The following is a 17515-nucleotide window of genomic DNA, read 5'->3' as shown; positions in this document are numbered from 1 at the left end:
TCATTCAATGTGCGGCTTGATCGTACTCGGGTTGCTATTATTAAGCTTTACGAAATATATATTTTACGCGACGTAAGTCGCGAAAAACTGCGATAGATTTACCATAAGGAATGAATGGGGCGAGGTCAAAACAGTCGCAAATCTCCGTATGTGTATGGCGGAATGTTCGTGCAGCAGAGTGGAGAGGGCCAACTGACAGAGTGAGAGGGATCCAAAAATTTGCTCAGAAATTTTCTCTTTCCATGACGATCCTGGCCACAAATTAGGCTCAAAAACAGTGATATTGTCCAGAGTTGTAGCCACACTTGTCTTCTTTCTCCCAGTGTGTCTACTTTATCGGTAGGATTTACTGTTTTTGAATTATCGACCGCTAACCAACAAGAGTAGCTCTCAAATGCTCCATTTACTCCAATGTAAATCGGGAGGAGGAATCTCAAAACTGCACCCTTTTTTAACTCGCTGCCATTTCCACATTTCTGAAGCTAGGACCACAAAACTTGATGTGTGTGTTCCTTAAGGCCTTTCCCGCTTGATGGTGAGGAAACTTTGCTGATGCCATGTTTGCTTTTTCGTCACGGGGCAAAGCGCACAGCCCACTCTCGCGATTTCCCGGCGGGGAATTGTCTAGTTACAGTTATCATGGCCTTATACTCGTTTGCATAAAGCTCAGTAGGTGAAAGCACAAAGTTGCCATGTCAACCTTTATCAGCCAATGGGAGGACATTAGTCAACGTGGGCAGGTTCCTGTCAGTGAACCAGTGACCCACAAAACACATACCTACAAAACTCAAACCTACAGGCGAAACCAGCGAGTGAAAACGGGTGGGGGATCTCTTTTAGTCATTTAAATTCTGCCCATGGAGATAACGCTCGCCGTTTGCCTTCTTATGTTTCTTCTCCTTTCAAAAGTGGATTGTGACAGCATTGTGTGAGCTGGATGATGTCTATTGTCATAACGTCTGCTGAGGCACGGGAGGAGCCGTAGCTCCTATTTAGGTAGAAACTTGATCAAGTGTCACTAAGACAACATAGCAACCAAAGTGCTGATCACTTTCCTCTGAGGGAAAGCGTGTGTGTTAACAGCAACTACGTCTCAATAAGGTTGAAGGAGGGATGGATTTTAACGCCACAAAGCCTTTTCTAAACATATCCCTCAAGTACATCATTTGTCCTCCTGGCTTTGAAAATAATTTATTTGGGAGCAAAAATATATTCTGAAATATACAAGTGCATTAATAAAAACCAAGATCGTCTCTCACATTTTATCACCAAGAAAAATAACAATAATCCAACACATTACATTTCTATTCCTTCAGCGATGTCATCTTCGCCGCATGATTCCTGTGTTTTCAGTGCTAAAAATGCTCCCTAAATCACCGCCATCAGGCTCAATCAAAGTAGTCCTCTATATCGATGTTGGGGTTGAGCAGCTCCTCTCCGTACGGGGTCAGGTCCATCTGGTTGAGGATCAGGTTCTCGAAGGTCTCCTCAAGGTCCGTTTCCCCGATCAGCACCGCTCCCACCATCCGACCTCCACTGAGAACCACCTGGAGCAGGAATACAGGGCGAACGTGTGTGAAAAGGAAGCTAGCTCGATGTTTTTGTTTTGTTTTTTTTTTTTTCTTTGGTTTATTTAATAGGGACAGATACAGATCATGTGGGTTGTACAACAATCCAACAGAAAGCATCATAGCATTTATAGCCTTAGCTAATTTCAATGCCAGTGGCTAAAATTATTGTGATGACACGCTTTCCTTTCTATATCTGCAGTTTTAACAAACAGCCAGCTGCTCCTGTTTTGCCTCTGGCTCATCGGCAGCAACAGTGGCTCCCTTCACAGAGCTACAAAAAGTCAAATAGCATCCCACGGTGTTGGCCCTGCACAAAGTGTCTATCAGGAAACAAACAACCCGAGATTTGAATACTGCTTACATAAAAACTAAATGTGTGTAGTATAACAAATCCTTCCTTTTTTAAAAAAGTGTATCAATTAATGATAAATGAGACATAAATATTTGAATTAATATATTTTATAACTATTAGCTGATTAGACTGCCACTGTTAACAAACACACTGCACGATCACACATGAGTATTAACACATCGCTCTCCTCTGTATCACCTTGACATATTCCTGGCCTTTGGTGCAGCGTACCAGCAGCTCATGGTCTGGCTCCAGGCCCTGACCATTAAACTTTCCCAGCAGGACCACCTGTGGAATGACCAGCAGACAGGAAGTAGTTTAAACACCGACCAACACGGTGAGGTGACCTTCAAAAGACTAGAGAGTAATGCAAAACAGTTCTGCATAGTAGATGATTAACGTATCGGTTATAACTTAAATGACTACCCTTCCCCTTCAGTGAAACGTCCCTCACCTTGTAGCTGAAGAATTTGGTTATGTGCGAGAAGAGTTCGAAGCAGAAGTCCAGTTCTATGGGTTCTGAGAGGACGTGTGCGGCCATGCAGCGGCCGGCGTACCAGCCCATCTGACGGGCCTGCGTCCACAAACGCATCTGCGGCAAACACACACACACACACACACAGGAAATGTAACACTGTTTTATTGAGATTTCTAACTCAGATTCGCCTTAACAGTCTGCCCCAGGAGCAGGGAAATACAGGAAGATGACACAATAAAGGGAAACCCTTAATGGAAGTCAGATGCTTTTGTGCACCAGGGCTCACTGAATGGGTTTGTGAGTTTGAAAATGATGTAATTAAACTGCTACAGGCTTTACAGTCACAAGGTCTCAACCCGGTTGAACAACTATGAAAATACTGGACAAAAGTGTGAGACCACCATCTGCATAAAACCTAATGACATCATATAAACACTTCTCATCAAATCTATATGTCTGGGACTGTCTATGATGCTGTATGACTTTTTGTACGGTGGGTTGTTTCCTTTTTCTAACTGCTGCATTCAGGCTTCTCTTGCGGAAGATTAAAATCAAAGGAAAAGTTCACACGTAGGTGAAAGTTCCGTCAACATCTGCTCATTCCCATGCTGATGGAAAGTCAGGTGAAGTTTTGTTGTCCACAAAATGAAAATATCTGGCACATTTTTGCATATTCTTTAATATTTTCCTGCTGTGAATTAAACTGCTGGATGTAAATTCAAAAATGGACTCATTAACTCACAGCATATCAAGTATATAAAGTTTGTCTTTCAAATTCAGCAGGGTTACTGTGCAAGTGTTTAATGATTAATGACAGAGCCAGTTAAGTTTTTATTAATAATCGACCCTATTTGATATAGGGTAGTGGTTGAATAACCAAATCTACATGGCTTCAGCCAAATTGTGGCTAGTACGTGAGAACTGATGACGAATATTTGCACTTTGCTCTTTAATACTTCCACGTATCCAAAACTGGAAGATGACGTCAGGCAAATAATCAGCCACTATCTCAGGACCGCTGAATGTTGCACCATGTATTGTATATAATAAAGACGCTAGATCTGAGTAAACAATGGAATTTTACACGGGTTGATGCAAAGACTGGTCGGTTACCTGCTGCCACAGCGGGCTGTGTTCCCAGCATGCAGTGCACACATCACCTGCAGCATACACATCTGTCTCTGATGTCATCATGTGGTCATCTACCTGCAGGCCACCGTCATCTGCCAGTACAAACTAAATACAAAGAAACAGAAAAGAAAGGCACATCACAGTATACCAATGTATGATTAAGACTATACTGTGTGTTCACAGAAGGGAGACAAGTATGAAAAAAGTGAAATTCAAACTGCTGTAAAATGTACACTAATGAGATGGCCTCAAGCTTCGAGAACTAGAGTGATGAAAGCTCCTTTAGTGACACCTAGAGGCATCAACACCCAGCTGCTGAGTGCTCTGCTTGATCTTCTGCATCGATTTTACTATTAACAAATAGTGCACATAGTGCACAGAGTTGATTTTGCAAGACAAATCCACATATGTATCTGTGTGGCAAATGTTACCAACCGATTTGCGCATGTATTTGGACCTAAAATGTTGTGTGTGAGCATGTCTATTAGGCAACTCACGAAAAGGCAGATGGAAAAGTAGCTAGACCTCGGTAATGACATTACATAACATTAAACTTTGCCAACAGACAGGAGAAGATGCAGACTCACAGTGTTGGCCCAATTAAAAAGACACGGGGGCACAAAAGAGCTTATTTCTCCTTATTCTCTACCTTGTTGCCATGGAGAAACGGCTCCGTGTTTGGCACGACACCGGTGGCACTGACAACAAAATCGCAGCCAAATGTTTTGCCATTGGTCAGCTGGATGTAAACTGGCCAGGATCCCCCTGAAAGGGGAGAAAAGCTTGAGGAATGAAAAGTTGGAGGGGGAAAAAAAGCAGAAGGACCGGTCAGAGCTGCAAATCTAGTTCTCACCATTCTCAGGCCTGAGTGTTTGCTGCAGGGAACTGAGCAGCTCCTCTGAGGTAAGGATCCTTTCCACCTCACACTGGTATTCCACTGAAACTCTGCGGGACACCTGGGCTCACACCAGCAGGGAGAAGAGGGTCAAGATGCTTAAAGATTTCTTTGCAAAAGGTGGTATCCTTACCAAGCGAACCTCTATGCTTCGACACCGAGGCATTCAGCAACAAAGATGAACATATAATCTCACCTGTTCTGCTCCGCGAAGAACTATTCCTTCATGCCAGTCTGGGCCAAGGGCACTGCCAGTCTCCGTCGGACCAGAACCACGCCCTCGGGCATGTCTGTCTGGGAATTCACACACAGACACATCTGAGCAATCTTTTTCAATCAAGAACAACGAGAATGTGACGACCTTGGCACAGATTCTGCTATAGCACAAGAAGACATTTGAATAAACCATGATGAAGACCTGCTGTGAAGGTGTGGGAGCCTCCAGTTGCTGGCTCCTCGGTGGTGTAGCGAGGCCTTTTACAGGAAGCAGCTCTTTCAGGTTTGTCAGCCTCCAGTGATGGGATAAGGAACTGTGCCGCCCCGGGATCAAAGAAAGTGTTTCCTATGGCTTTGTCCTTCACAGCCCAGATCACCTCACAGCCCTCCACCTCAAATCTATACAGAACATGTTTAAAAAGCACTGACAGAGTGAATAATCTATGAAGACAGTGGTAACGTTATATAAGGTATTCAAATCATTTACTTAAGTAAAAGTATGGGGCGCCACAGTAGCTCAGTACATAGAGCGAGCTAATTTTGAATTCTAATTCAAAATCACCAAATTGTGAGATATGTGGTTTTCACAGGAAGGGTAAATGGTAAAAACTAATTAAACCTGTCTTTCCATGTTTAACTCATTACATGTTCTGTAATGAACTAAAAGTACATCTGTCTCTGAGATGTAGTCGAGTAGAAGTACAAAACTGCATTAAATGGAATTACGCACATAAAGTACCTCAAATTTTCAATTAACTACCATACATGAGAAAATGCTCACTACTGGTTCAAAGCTCACTGGCTGAAAAAACATTCACATTCAACATTCAACACTGACACCTAACTGATTTATTTATTTGTTTTACTTACACCAATTCCAGGGCAATCCCTCCATTTCCAATAACAACGATTGTCTTTGCTTTGGACAAACGTTTCTGAAACTCCTGAAACACAGTTACAGGCAAAATTCATAAGCATCAACGTTTTTTGTTTTTTTTAACTGCAGACATAGGACATTATGTTTTTGTAGACTCTTTCCATTTATCAGACATTTAAGACATGGACATAAGCTGTCATCTCAAAGGACAAAAATGTACAGAAGGATACTGCATACTGGAAAGAATAAAAAACATCTGAAACAGACATATTACAAAAAAAAAGTGTATTGAGGCACAAGTAAGTTTATTATTTGGGTATATAATTTTTTTTCCAGCTTTATGTTCCACGTCAACTCTTTGATTTGGGGCTGCAAAATATACTGTTTAAGCTTTGACGTCACAATGTGCGCATGTTCAATAGTCACTATGCCTTAATCACCTCAGCTCTTTCACATTTTAGGTGTGCTGTGTTTTTGCAGAATTCAGGCTGAATGTTATGATTGCAGCACTTGATGAGTATGAACAATGTTGCCACTAATTAGTCTTTCTGCCACAGTGACTTTTCCTACTGTGACATCGTGTGCATAGTCTCTACTGAGCTACTACACTTACCTTGTGAAAATGTGTGCATTTTCTCATATCAAAATATAGATCACAGAAAACCAAAAGAGCAGTGTCAGGTTTTCTTTTCCAATATCGTGCAGCCCTACATGTTTCCATTGGTCTATGATGGAGTAGTTACATCCTTCAATCTACACAGAATTAGCTAATACAGAGGGTAAAGGCAGTAGCCTTCTGTAGGTGAGTAGGGAAATTGGAATCATATGGAACAAAGAATATACATACAACATATCAATTATAATAGAAAGCATATTATTACAGTCATAGTCTTATGGTGTCAAAAGACAGAAGCTGTGTTTCAGTCCACACCATTTGTAGATTGTCAGAACGTGTTGGACTATGTCTTTTTCAAAATTACCTTCTAGACAACAAATTTAAAAAACAAAAAAAAAGACATTGTAGCAGCTGCTGGTGTTGATGTTACTGGATGCACTTTTATACACAGCGTCAAGGCCCACTGCTGTGGATTTTACTTGACTTTAGCAGAAGCATTAACAGGAACAAACTAAATATGACTGAAGGATGTTGTTTTCATTACACTTACTGTTTCTGGCTACTATGAGAAGGTCTTTTTAGTTCAGAGTCTTGAGGAATTCCACACCTGCATATCAGTAAACAATACAAAACATCCAGAGAGAGGGGATTGTACCTGGGCGCTGTCTGTGTCCCGTATCCCCAGCACATAAGGGTTTTCCTGGGTTAGCAGCTTGGGTCTGCCCCCACTGCAGATACACAGCTTCTCATAACCAAAGACATGGCCATCTGCTGTTTCAACAGTCTAAGAATAGACAGAACATTTGGAAATAGTCTGATCAGCACCCACACTATACTCACACCACATGCTACAACCAAATGTCCACAAGGTGGCGACAGCACACAGATGAAAGACACCAAAAAAAGTTTGCTGAGGTTTGTTGCATGACATCACTCTCGATGTTTCGTTGCAATTATAGTATATAATATCAGAAAGAACTAAAAGGGGAATTACAGCATCTGTTACATATGTTACTTACAGTTGTTAGTCATACACCGATCCAGGAAAAAACATCCCGTGTGAACACAAAATATAAAATACAAAATTGTCGTTTTTTTTTATTATTTCTGCTCTGCAAAACAGCTACTTACATGTGATTGTGTGTCTAATGATTTGACAGCAGAGTGGATCACAGTCAGGTTAGGACATTTCTCCTCTAAAACACTGGATGGTCGCTCCTCAACGTCAAACTCTTCCAATGTCTTGGACACCTTGCCAGAGAGAAACAAACCAATAAAACACAATTTTCAATATTTTCAATATTTTTTGGGTGACTTAAAGTACAAGTATTTACTGCCAGTCGATAGTATGCACAAAGTATGTGTGTATGCATAACAACGTTCATCATCGTCATTATCATCCTGACCTGTTTATAGTTGGTCACTGCCTTGATATGGGGACCTGCTGTAATCAGAGCCACGTCAGCTGACGGAATCTGAGATGACAGCTGTCAATAAAGATCTGGGTTAATAGCTACATGACATATATTACAGTAGTAGAGCCTATTCACGTAGATTACCAGGCTTATTCTGTTAACAGCTAGCTTGTAAGTTATTACATGAACAATTAATTGATTTTCACCTGCTCAACACATGTCACACCCGCGATGCCACCTCCCACGATCACGAACTGAAACGTTTTCTCCTTTTTATCTGCCATCCCTTGCTTAGAAAAGTGTAGCTTGCTAACTAGCTCCCTTGCATTATGCGACACAGGGATTGGTTTAACGGGCAATTTTGCACAGTTACATTCCCGTTACATTGTGTCGGTGTGGACTCGTTAGGAAACACTAAAGACACAACTAGTAATTGGCAAGTATCACTATGTTCTTAGATAATTCTTATAACAGCTAGCTGACTGAATGCTTCTTTGACAGCAGAGCATTGACGCAACGTCACTTCCGTGTTTACAATTACCTACGGCAAGCCGTAGGGAAGGATTTCCATTACATATACAGAGCGAATTGCTTAATTAACGGAGGCACGACCGGGTGTAAAGCACGAAAATAGGTAAAGTGAAAGTGTAAAATTTAAATTGACCCTTATCACAGCGATGATGTTCATAGAGGGTTCACATGGAGCATGAAGTATACAGGTATTAACATACATGACACCCTAAATAATGATAATTAGTCGTGAAAAATATAGTGCGTCACAGCCCTGCTGGTTTAATGTATGGCAACGGGTATGCCTGAAATGGTGGCCGTGTTAGGGAGGACAAAGCAGTAAGAGGGAAAATATTAACATTATAAAATAAATGACGAAAAAAGTACGGAGGTAAGATAACAATAAGAATACAATACAGACCACTTTCACAAGAGACATTTTGACGTAGCTCAGTGAGAAAAGAATGTAGCCTAAATATTAATGCTAGCTGAATTCCATTCAGATGCAGTGTCTTAATCCTGCTAATGTGTAATCTGGCAAAACTGTCACACTCATGGTTTAAATTATAATGATGAAGCTAGAAACCAAGCTTATCATGCTGTGGCAAGTCCAAACGTATGCTGTTAGAAAGGCCCGATCAACTAAAGAAACAAAGACTGTTGTCAAAGGGCCTGCTTGGGGTTTAAATATTGTCAACCCATCAATGTAAGATCCCCACATTTTATACAGACAAAGACATTAAAGGATAAATTCGCCAAAGTTGGGTGAAGTCAGGAGGATCGCAAAAAATTTCTGGAGCTTCACAGCAAAACAGTGTTGCAGCATTCTCTTAAACAACCGAAGAAGATGTGGGCTTGTTTTTAAATGTAAAAAAAAGCCTCTTTTCTTGAAGCCCAGAGATCTCAAATTGATTTGAATGGAGGTTATTTACACACTTACACGTGGTTGAGGTTGCACGCACACTTGGGTGTGCTCCAACGCTTATAGCTGAGCAGCTATAAGCGAAGATTCCAACCCAAAAAGAGTGTGAATATTGTCTTTTCAAATCTATCGGGGGTCTCTGGGCTTTGCGATACTTGGATTATACTGGATGAACTGTATGAAAACATTTTTTTTTTTTTTTTAATTTGTTTTTTCACATTTTAAAACAAGTCCCTATCTGCTTGAGTTGCTTAGGGGAATGCTGCAGCACTGTTTTGATGTGAAGCTCCAGAAATGTTTTGTGGACCATGAAACTTCACCAGACTTTCTATATGGCAAGGGGGTGAGTAGATCATAACTGTATTATCATCTTTGGGAGAACTTATTCTTTAAAGCCCAATTATTTTTTTTCCTTTTTTTACCCAGTAGTTAATTTCATCATGATATAATTGCCATAACAGCATTTTCTGTGATTGTCTCGGTAAAATGATAGGCTAGTATTAGCTAATACTTTTATTTATTCAAACCAGAATCTGCATCATCCTTAATGGTCAGGTATGAATGAAGATAAAGGTACCGGAAAGGAAAAGCTTTAAGTGCATCTCATATACAAAGTGTCAAGGACATAAAGATATGCAAGCCAAATAAAACTGTACAGATGTAAAGACCTGTGTAATTAATAATTACTGACTGCATAATGCAATAAGTTGCTCTATATACACAGGTTGTTTAAGGGAATGTATGGATGGACAGACTTACCATGAGAATATGACAATGAAATGCTATGATGTTATTGTTAGTATCAAAGAATACTGATAATTAAAATTGATTTGTTCTCTAGTTGTCGAGCCTATATTAAAAATACAGTAAATCAATTTGACAGTGATAGAGCAGATTACAGTCCTCTGTTTTGAATTTTTGGAGGCAGGGCAACCCTCCTGTTTACAACTGTATCTTTAATGTCAGAGATTAATGTGGTCACAGGGTCACGAATCAGATCTAGAATTCCATCAAAACATTCATCAGGCGTCATAAATGCAGTAAACAACTCACCAGCAGAGAACAGTTGAGGTACAGCGCCATTTGTGTTTTTTACATGAAGCAATCGACAGTTCTTGACACGATCCCCATCGACTGTCAGGGTGTTTGGCGGATAATGGCTGCATTGTTTTTGGATTCATCAGCAAAAGCCGGCACTTGTTCTATTTTTGAAAAACCTTTTATGCCGGCGTTAACCATGCATGGGAGTATTGCTGTCAGTGTCTGAGATGATCAGGTCACTGGTAATCAAACACAGGTTAATGCTGTGCGTCATACTTCCCCTCTTGATTTTCATTACGTTACCCTGACTAACCCCTGCAGGATGACATGACTGTATGTTATACAGTACTGCCATTATAATTTCATCATCTGAAATTTGGGCTGTTTGTATAATAAAAAACACTGAGTGTACTAAATGTATCCAACATCATCACTACTTTGGGATGATTAAGTGGATGCACTGAAACTGCTGAGGGCTCCTTGACCATATTGTTGAAACCATGCTGCTTCATAAATGTATCAGGCAGTTTTTACTTTACTTTAAAGCTAATCCAGTGCCACAAAACACCAATTAAATTGTTAACATTATACATAGATTAGATACTTGCAGTACAAAACCTGAATTTAAGCTGAGATTTGTAAACGGGGGATTGATACCATCCATTACTAATCACATTATAAGATCACAGTTAATTAACCTGACTATGTTTATTAGACTGTTTTAAGGTATAAATTATGAAAGAACATGTATGTACACATTTCAATGAGATGGAACGTTTCCCTGAAAATCTGCAGGCAAAATTAACATACGTCACACTATAATATAATGTAATGCAACTTTTTTTATCCATCATAGAGTAAGCTTTATCCAGATCCACACCAAAAGTTAATGGGGTCTATTCTGGGCAGAGACGTTTCTCCATTCAAGTTTCATTGAAATATATTCAGTAGTCTTGTTTCATCTTGCTGACAACCAATCAACAAAAGGACACAAGTGAAAACGTTACCTCCTTGGCAGAGGTAATAAATATGAATGTAGCAGTTATCAGAAGTCTATTCTACACTGTTATCATGCATGCAGTCATGCAGCAGCCTGTAGTCGGTCAATAGTAACATCCAATACTTCTTTAAAGAACCTATTTCATGTTTGTGATCATTCAGAAAAATACAATACAATACAGAGAAGGGAGGTAACTTGCTGTGTAGCCAATAGAAAACTCACAGTTCACTAATTGGAACTGTTTGTTTTTTTTCAGTTTATTTAAAAAAAGTAAGTTGGTATGTATGTACAAACAAACAAAACAGCCTATTTCATGCAGAAAAATTTAGTGTTTTCGTAAATTAAGTAACTAAAATAGCAATTTTTTTTTGTTTGTTTAAAGTGTACAAACAATGAAGTTTGAAAAAGTCAATGTGTCTTTATATGTGGGGTTTTGTGCCAGGCTTTGACTTCCTGTCTAGCTGTTTCCAGTCTTTATCCTAAGCTAAGCTAATGGGCTGCTGTTTCCAGCTAGATCTCTACAGTACTAAAACAATAGTTGTATGAATCTTCTAACCCTTGGCAATACAGAAAATGATAAAAAAATCCCCAATGTTTAACTAGTTCTTAAGAAGGCTGTGGATAAAACGTAGCATAACACATAAACATAAGATGGCATCAAAGTGTAGGTGGTATTCAGAGAAAAATGAGCAGTTGAATTAAGTAAATTTGGGTTAACAGTGGCTCCATTTCATAAAGGCCTCCATGTTCCCAGGCAGTCACTGCGGCATGCAGTGGTCTATAGGTCCACATTAAACACACATGGCTCATAGGCATTCCTCTTAGGTTGCCTGTGACAACTCTGGATACATAACATCTCATTATTAATGTAATAAATCTTCACCTGATCTACTGGATGTCTTTTACCTACAGAGAAACATTGCAGACCACCTTTCATTTGCAAGTTTATTCTAGAGTTGGTGTGGGACATGTGGAAACGAGTTGGGAGCTTGTTAGCAAAAAGCTTTCAATTTGTTGTATTGGACATACCATGTAGGAGTGCTAGCTGAGGATTTGCTAACTGCTCATAGATCCTGCATGCGGTCGACATGATATTATGCAATAATGTGGCTTAAAACGCGTGAAGATTTGAAAAATATATATTTTCACAATTTTATTATCAAAACAAATAACATTTATTTCATATGGCTTTACATTTGCTTTCTTTTATTTATTGTTTTATTATTTACTTTTGATGTATTTTCATATTCACATCATGCCATTGTGGACCAGCACTAACAGAGCCACAACACACACAGAGCCGGAAAACTAAACATACATCGACTTTGATGGTTTTAAATTAAAGGCACTGTTTCTTAAAGTTTATAAAATAAACAAGAAAAACCTGTTCGTAATCATCATTACCATCAGTGTCATCATTAGTAATAACGTCACTCTGACAATCGTTGTTACATAAGATGTCTGGTTACATCATCGGAGCACTGGGAGTGCTGGTGGAGCTTCCTACTAGAGAGGCAGGTAGTTGGGAGGCTGAAGTAGGTTCCTCTTGCCATAGGTGGCAGATCCCACGTTGGTCGGTGCGTAGACGGTACCGATAGTGTTACTGGAGCGGACCAGGAAGTCTGCTAGCCTTTGGGTGACACAGGTGGCTGTGTTGCACTTCCTCTTCTCTATGTGGTGACTGGGAGGATAAAATTACGTGCAGCAATTAACAGATGTCACAGTGACGCTAACAGATGTAATGTTGGTTTAATACAGTGGCTGATTTTCTGTAAATGCGGTCACCTGTTCATAGCTGTGAGCCCCCTTTGAGGCCGTGCGCCAATAAGACCGAGGAATGGGTTGGAGATCAGCCCAGGAGCTAGCCAGTCTTCACTGTCTGGGAGAGCACTTTCCTGCTCGCCAGATGAGCTGGGACTGAAGTACCTGAATCACAGGAGGGAAAGGGGTCAAACAGTTTCACACTGATAGCTGATGACACCCTCTTGAAAACATCCACTACTGCCGAGAGGAAGAAGAAGAAGTGGCCACTTAGGGCCCTCCCGGTTGCACAATGAAGCACTTTCCCACATGCTCTGCTGCTCCTCACATAGAGCATTACAGCCCTACTTATCACACGATTTCCATGACATTCAGCTGCTTGTGTGCTGACCCCGGGTTAAACTCCAATATTGGTTTCCTGCCTGTTAAGACAATAGTCAATTAAGCTGTTATCTGATTCAATCGACGTTTCAGCAAAGCGAAACGGTTTTCCACTAAACTCTGTATGTGATCACAAACCACAAAATTCTACATCTTACAGTATACACTTACCTGTAACTCGGGGCCGTGGTGACACAACGCAGCAAGACAAGCAGCATAAGAAGAAGCACAGGCACTCGTAGGTGATACATAGTGTTGGGTGATTACCTGGATCAACACAGTAGATACAACAGAGTTTGATTCATTCTTTTGTTGTTTTGGGGTAATTAACTTACCAATTAATGTACACATGATATCAGAATTAAATGCATACACACAACCATAACATGTTAAAATTAACTTCTTGGAATTGGTAAAATATTGAGTATTTCTTAAATATAAAGGAAATTAAATGAAGAAATGAAGAGTCACTATTATGAGGGGGGAAAAGGACAGGAAGCTGTTAAATTCTTTACGATCTATAATTCAGTTTAAAGGTGTGCTCAGTGATCCAGGGACAATAATCCACTTGCACCTACCCAGCATTAAACCAGCTCAACTCATGTTATTAATATAGTTATTTTTCTTTCATAACTTAAGGGTTACTGATTGGGTTTGCAAACAGTTTTCATTAGCAATTATCTGCCAATGATTAAAAATGTATTTGTATGTGTAGTTGTCTCTAAAATGTCAGGCAATGGAAAAAAAAAACCATCACGATTTCTCAGCTGATGTCTTTAAAATGCTTGCTTTGTCTGACCAACAATCCAGAGAAGCTGAACCTAGAACGTCTTTGGCATTTTTGTTTGAAAAATGGTATAAATAGTTTGCATGTGAATTGAATATAAAACCAGCTGCTTACTAATTTTCTGCTGAGTGACTGTTTCAGATCGAGATACATTTTTTCCACTCCATCTGGCATCATATATAAATGTTGAAATCCTGTGTTTCGAGCTGTTTATTAAAAAGCTTCTGTCAATCATACTTAATAATGACATGGTTTTGTAATAATTTTATAATAATGATATATTTGTTGGCTTTTGATGTATTTTTACATTAAACAGAAAATCCCAAAATGCGTCCACATCATTTCATGCAAACAGACATATTTGGTGTTTTTGGAAACCCTTATGGTTGTTCCATTTAAAATATGCAGCAGTTCTGTTCATTTTAACAACCCACAGTTTTAAGATTTAAAATATATGAACAATATGTGTGATAGGTAGAGATGTTGTTAAATATTGTTTCAAACCTATAAGAAAACTATAACTATACAAACTGAAAGGTTGTTCATTTCCAGTAGCAGCCCACACACACAAGAGTCCCACAGGTCCTGTTAAAAAGAGACAAACTAAGAGCTTAATAGAGGCAGAGTACTTACCTTCTGTGGTGGTAGCCAGCAGATCCCAGTCCGTCACTGGAGCAGTCCAGGGTTTGTCAGACTGTCACACAAACCGACTCCAACAGTTATAGGCTCATCGCTCAAACCACTTGTGACATCAGCTCTCTCCAAATATAGCCTTGAATTTTCATTTACAGAGAATGGGGAGGACGAGGGGGAGGAGGGGTGTATGGGGGTGTAGGGAAGTCCAAGAGGGTCTCACATATGTCATACACACACTCGGCTGAGCATTCATGTACACTTTTAAACTTGTTCACTTACAGAAAAATGCTAATTTTCAAAGTACACACGCACACACACGCACGCTCGTGCGCATCTTTGTACGTCACCATCCTCATCATCACCTTCGTCATCATTGCCATCAGTGACTGCGGTAGGACTGACCCATCACAAACCCACACCAGGGAGAGGGAAGCTGTCTTCCTATTTACCTTGAGACACGAAATGAAGTTTCAGGTCACCAAACTCTGGCCCTGCTGCCTCCCTCTGGGTTCCATCGATAATGAATAATAAATGTGAAGATGAATTATCATGAATAATGAAGGATGTCTCATTATTTTGACGGGGCACGTCACAAACAACTGACAGAGTACTAATTAATGAAGTGATGGTAAAACTTGAGAGTAACACTTTCTAAGCACGTGACCTGGGACTCTGAATAGTTTAAGAGATTAGCCATCATGTCTCTTTGCAATAGTTTCATGGAATCTATTTAACGTATACGTTTTCTGTAACTTTAAAGCAGCTATAATCAATATTTTTACACTACCAATGGAGCCACTGATTACATGCAAGGTTTTGCTTGTAATGACAAACCCACAGAGATCTATCGACCAACTTTGCAGTTCCTCTTAGCGTGTTTAAGTGTCTTTTAGACAATTGTTTTGGTTTTATTGCCTGTAACTTTATTGTTGCGGCTCACTCGCACCACTGTTCTCATTGTCGTTTTCAGTAGGCACCAGTTTTCAATGAAATAGCCCTAATAACTGACTGTACGCTTTATGCCCAGCAGGTTAACGAATATCTGGCGAACTATTTAGCAGATAAATCAACCAGGTATATTCCTTCAGGACTTGGTTGAGACCAAAAACAGAGCTAAAAATAGACTCATGGGCTTATAAGTGACAGGTCGCCACAAACATTTCTCCAAATAAATGTTCATTTGGCTCCTTGGCTAGATGCGTAAACAGGAGCTGTGGTTGTGGCCATGTTCCAGGGCCACAGTACATTAACTCAGTTCTCAGTGTGATTGGTTTAACACACAGTAACTTTGTATTTCTGTTTCTATGGACAGTCGGGGGGTGCTATACAGTGATTCGATTAAGAAAGAAATCATGGTCCGGAGTTGAAATAGCTTTGCTCCACATGCTCTTAGGAGTGACACAGCCACCTATCCCAACCATATCCTTCTCCTTTGCTTACTGTTACTTTCATTTACGTATGTCACTTAACCTAGGGTATAATGTGATCAGTGTACTTATTTGACATCAAACCATGATTTATTCCAAACCAAGTACGTTTCTGTGCCTTTACTTAGCCAAAACTTAGCCAAACCACATCTTAACATCACGTACGTCAGTTCCTTTCTTATTGTGATTTATGATATCGTGTTGTTGGCAACAGACATACCTCTTAACTATGAAAGTGTTCGCTAAAATAGCCATATCAACTTAATGATGATGATAATGTCAAAGTTCATGTTTACAGCCAGTTTCCATGGCTCCCATGTGCCCAACAATTAGATTTTTGAATTTAAAAAACCCACAATGGTCATCAGACCTACAGAATAAACTTTGATTGGCAATTTAAATTATACAGTATGACATCAATTTCTTCCAGCTAAGCCACACCCACCTCTGCTGCATGGGAGATAATGCATTTTCAGCTGAAGCAGGGCTGTGTGTGGACTAAATAGAAAATGGTATTTCAGCCGTTGGTACACTGAACCAACGGCTGAAAGAAAAGCGCTCGTAAAAATGTAATTATCAGAGAACACAATGAAAGAAATCATTAGATTTAAAATGATTGCCATGACTATGTTTCTAATGAACCTCTGTGTTCATGAGATGGCACCACAGGCTGCAGACTGCTGGTAAGTGCTGGTGGGTTTTCACCGCAGCTTTTTAGCTAACAGAGAGATGTCGTGCACTTCTAATGGACACGAAACACCCCCAAACCCACCAAGGTCCAACTCACACTTCATTTCGTTCCCGTAAGCCTCCCAAGAAACCCTGCAGTAGATGCAGACAAAGATAAATGTAATTCACGTAAACTATGTAGTTGTGCAAAATCTGATTCTGCAGTCAAGTTTGATCATACATTTTAAAGGTGAAACAATTGCTAAATTGGCCATGTACAACACATTTCTATCAATGCCTGCTAAGGCATTTAGATCTGGTTTCATTGGCAAATGCTGGTTTAAAAAATCATAATGATTAGATTGAATATATAATTGACTTATTAAATATTTAGCTACTCCAGTTAATGTGAGGGAAAGGGGGTTAGAAAGGCTAATGTGCACAAGGAAATACAGAAAAGGAAGAGTCAGTGAGTTGAAAAGGAAGAAGAAAGTGGGTGGTGTCTGTAGGATTGTCTATTTTTTTTTTAATTTAGTCTGGGGAAGCCTGTCTATAGTGTTCATCTTTATTGTCACCCATGGTTTACTTTGGTAACTGTGTGAAGCCAGATGTAGCATGGGTGGCAGTGTTATATTATGCTCCTGTCACAAAAGAAAGCCACTGATAACACAACTCACCCTTAGATTTCAGAAAGTTAGGTGAACTCCATCTGAAAAACCTTCATTTTTCATACTTAGAAAGTGCTCTCTCTTATTGCAGCTTTATTTTCATGGGCTTTATTAGTATTCCTCTAGCAATGGGTGTAAGAGGGATCTAAAGGCACCCAGGAA

At 39.8% G+C, this 17515-nt stretch overlaps 2 protein-coding genes across 2 annotated transcripts; both read right to left on the bottom strand.

Moving 5' to 3' along the window:
* Nucleotides 1-1175: 1175 nt before the first annotated feature.
* Nucleotides 1176-8099, bottom strand: pyroxd1 (pyridine nucleotide-disulphide oxidoreductase domain 1). Its single transcript, XM_030440799.1, has 13 exons — nucleotides 7758-8099; nucleotides 7543-7623; nucleotides 7268-7387; nucleotides 6792-6920; nucleotides 5514-5587; nucleotides 4846-5042; nucleotides 4624-4721; nucleotides 4386-4488; nucleotides 4182-4297; nucleotides 3515-3637; nucleotides 2378-2515; nucleotides 2122-2211; nucleotides 1176-1547 (listed from the first exon to the last, which is right to left on the bottom strand). Exons 1-13 carry the CDS (start codon nucleotides 7833-7835, stop codon nucleotides 1389-1391), a joined length of 1506 nt encoding a protein of 501 aa, XP_030296659.1. The 5' UTR covers nucleotides 7836-8099; the 3' UTR covers nucleotides 1176-1388.
* Nucleotides 8100-11955: 3856 nt separating this feature from the next.
* On the bottom strand, nucleotides 11956-14677 carry iapp (islet amyloid polypeptide). Its single transcript, XM_030440801.1, has 4 exons — nucleotides 14587-14677; nucleotides 13338-13433; nucleotides 12810-12950; nucleotides 11956-12705 (listed from the first exon to the last, which is right to left on the bottom strand). Exons 2-4 carry the CDS (start codon nucleotides 13415-13417, stop codon nucleotides 12531-12533), a joined length of 396 nt encoding a protein of 131 aa, XP_030296661.1. The 5' UTR covers nucleotides 13418-13433; nucleotides 14587-14677; the 3' UTR covers nucleotides 11956-12530.
* Nucleotides 14678-17515: the final 2838 nt, after the last annotated feature.

This window comes from Sparus aurata, chromosome 14 (assembly GCF_900880675.1).
Source record: "Sparus aurata chromosome 14, fSpaAur1.1, whole genome shotgun sequence".
NCBI lineage: Eukaryota > Metazoa > Chordata > Actinopteri > Spariformes > Sparidae > Sparus > Sparus aurata.
Note: the sequence above shows the minus strand (reverse complement) of the source record. Positions and strands in the feature narration are given on the sequence as shown.